This window comes from Pezoporus flaviventris, unplaced genomic scaffold (assembly GCF_033815535.1).
Source record: "Pezoporus flaviventris isolate CSIRO_AGI_PZ_B2104156 unplaced genomic scaffold, CSIRO_AGI_Pfla_v1 ptg000149l, whole genome shotgun sequence".
Taxonomy (NCBI): domain Eukaryota; kingdom Metazoa; phylum Chordata; class Aves; order Psittaciformes; family Psittacidae; genus Pezoporus; species Pezoporus flaviventris.
In genome coordinates this window covers 149,830-152,792 of record NW_026892697.1, presented here as the reverse complement: position 1 = coordinate 152,792, position 2,963 = coordinate 149,830, and the positions used below count along the sequence as shown (strand labels likewise).

Below are 2,963 nucleotides of genomic sequence, written 5' to 3'. Positions count from 1 at the left end.
CCTAACTATTCCATGATTCTATGATAATGTCAACCATGGCCCTTGTGAAGCTGTAACTGCCTCAGAAATGCTCCAGAAGTGGATGTCAAAGGTGGGCTTGTTCTGTGCTTTGCTCTAAGGGAGCCCAAAGCCCTGTTGCTCACTCAGGCTGAGGTCATCTCCTCTGGGTACACTTCTTCTCCTCCAAACTAATCAACACAAAGAGATAATGACCTGCTTTGGGCTTTGTCACCCTCCTGGGGCACAAAGAGATTCACAGTCCCACATCCCCACATCACATGAAATAGGAAGGGGGTTTGCTGATGCTGGCTCATTCCCAGGCTCCCTGCACAGCTCCAGGCACGTTCATCTTCACATCCATCTCCGAGAGCATCAGGAGGGCAGCAGAGACAGAGCTGAGATGTAAGTGAGGGGCAGCATCTTCCAGCCCATCATTCTCCTGTGGTTCTCTCTTGCCAACAAGCAGCAGCTCCTGTCTCCATTTCCTGCCCTACTGCAGGGTTGTGGGCTTCTTGATGATGCTCTGGGCTTCCCAGGGAGCTGCTTGAGCTGTGTGCTCCCAGTGCAGCTGCTGAGAAGGCAGGTTTGAAGATCACCCTCATGGAGAACACCCTCAGGAGGCTTCCTCTTCTCACTGACCACAGAGGGCTCCTGGATGAGCACCAGAAGCTTTCCTGGACATTCAGAGTACTCCCCATTGATGAGGTGAGGCAGGTCTGAAAGATGACTTTCTTGTCATTTTTTTTGTCCTTGCCATGGACAGGGTCACCATTCACTAGAGCAGGCTGCTCCAATTCCCATTAAACTGCACTTCACGTAGTTCAGAAATTCATTACAGTTTGCAGTTAGGAAAACCGAAGCAGAGAGGGAAGAAGCGGGTGGTTGGGAAATGCCCACGAGGGGATGAAGGATCAGCTCTGCACTGTGAAAGCACCACGTTTCTTTGTGTTCCAGGTTGAGCCAAATGATCTCCAAGCCACAGGCTCAGCACTAACGCAGGCAATGAAGTGCAGCACTAAGGTAAAGCCACTCGGGTGTGGAACCTTCCCATTGTTTTCCACAGAGGTCATTGCTCAACATCTCAAGGGGAGCCAGAGGAGTGCACACCACGTTGTGCCATGGTGTTCAACTGCTTGAGCACCCCTTTGTTCTGCCTGTGCTGGCACACGACTTTCACCAACCTGTTCCTCATTGAGCTGTGCCTGAACTCTCCCTTTCCATCCTGCAGGACTGTCTCTGAGCAGCTCCCACCACACAGAGCCTTTTCCACCTGGGACATCCCTGCCTCTTGGAGAAGAAACCGCCAGCCAGGAACTCACACAGAAAGCACCATCCAGCCCATGGCACAAAGCAATTGCACCCAAGTGAACGAGTTCAGCCTGGCAGGGTTCACAGAGGACCCAGTGACTCAGGGCAAGTTGTTCCTGCTCTTCCTGCTCACCTACCTTGTCACCATTGTGGGCAACCTGGGCATCATCATCTTAATCAGGGCCAGCCCCAACCTCCACTCTCCCATGTATTATTTCCTGGGCAGCCTGGCCTTTGTAGACCTCTGTTTCTCCACTATCATCACCCCCAAGATGTTGGTTGACTTGATGTCAGAGAAGAAGAACATTGCTTATGTTGGGTGCGTGGCTCAGGTCTTCCTCTTCGATATTTTTGGGATAAGTGAAAGCTTCCTGCTGGCTGTAATGGCCTATGACCGTTACGTGGCCATTTGCCATCCCCTGCTGTACCCCCTTGTCATGTCCCCAAAGTGCTGTTTCCAGCTGGGGACTGCCTCGTACCTCGTGGGGCTGACCAATGGCGTGGGACAGACCATCGGCATGTCCACCCTGTCCTTCTGCAGCTCCAGCACCATTGACCTCTTCTTCTGTGACATTTCCCCTCTCATCTCACTCTCCACCTCTGACACCACCCTCAGCCACACCATCCTGACCACTGCAGCATCTCTCTTTGGTGTGTCCAGCAGCCTGGTTATCCTGCTCTCCTACGTGGCCATCATCGCCACCATCCTGAGCATCAATTCAGCTGAGGGCAAGCGCAAAGCCTTCTCCACCTGCACCTCCCACCTCACCACTGTCAGCATCTTCTATGGGGCATGCTTTTTTATGTATTTATTCCCCAGCTCAGACAGCTCAAGAGCAGCAGATAAATGGGTTGTGGTGATCTACACCGTGGTGACTCCCATGCTGAACCCCTTGATCTACAGCCTGAGGAATAAGGAGGTGAAGGAGGCTTCGAGGAGACTCTTGAAAATAAAATGATCTTGAATTCTCCCAGTATAGGACCAGATAGAATGGAGATGTAGAGGGTAGATGCTCAGCTTTTGGTTAAGTATGGATAACATGTTGGGGGTCTTCTGCACCCAGCCTTATGTGATGCACTGGTTGATGTGACTGAGAATACAAATAATTCCATACTCTAAACTTTGATAAATATATTTAGTAGTTAATTTCACCTAGTTGTTTAATTAGTCATTTATTTCACCTAGTCAAGACACAAGTAGACAACTACAAGCGTGCAATTCTCGTCATCATAGGATAAGGGGGACCTTACTGCCCTCTACGCCTGCCTAACAGGAGGATGGAGCCAGGAGGGGCTGGGCTCTGCTCCCAAGGAACAAGGGATGGGACAAGAGGAAACGGCCTCAAGCTGCACCAGGTCAGGTTTAGATGGAGCTGAGGAACAATTCCTGCCCCAGAGGGTGCTCAGGCATTGGAATGGGCTGCCCAGGGCAGGGCTGCAGGCACCGGCCCTGCAAGTGCTCACAAACCCTATAGACAAGGCCCTCAGTGCCATGGGTTAGGGGTGGCCTTGACAGTGCTGGGGAATGGTTGAACTTGATGAGCTTAAAGCTCTTTTCCTTTTTGCTCTCCCTTTGGCTTGGCAAATGAGAATAAACAGAGTGAATTCTACCATTCCACTGGATCAAACTCCATTTCTAGACAGTGTTGTTAAAT

At 51.0% G+C, this 2,963-nt stretch overlaps 1 protein-coding gene across 1 annotated transcript; it reads left to right on the top strand.

The window, feature by feature from the left end:
- The first annotated feature begins 1,340 nt into the window (after window positions 1-1,340).
- On the top strand, window positions 1,341-2,267 carry LOC133283037 (olfactory receptor 5G3-like). Its single transcript, XM_061479469.1, has one exon. It carries the CDS (start codon window positions 1,341-1,343, stop codon window positions 2,265-2,267), a length of 927 nt encoding a protein of 308 aa, XP_061335453.1.
- Window positions 2,268-2,963: the final 696 nt, after the last annotated feature.

What these genes read in the sequence shown, in the direction of transcription:
- LOC133283037 (XM_061479469.1), top strand. Translation starts at nt 1,341, where the DNA reads ATGGCACAAAGCAATTGCACCCAAGTGAACGAGTTCAGCCTGGCAGGG.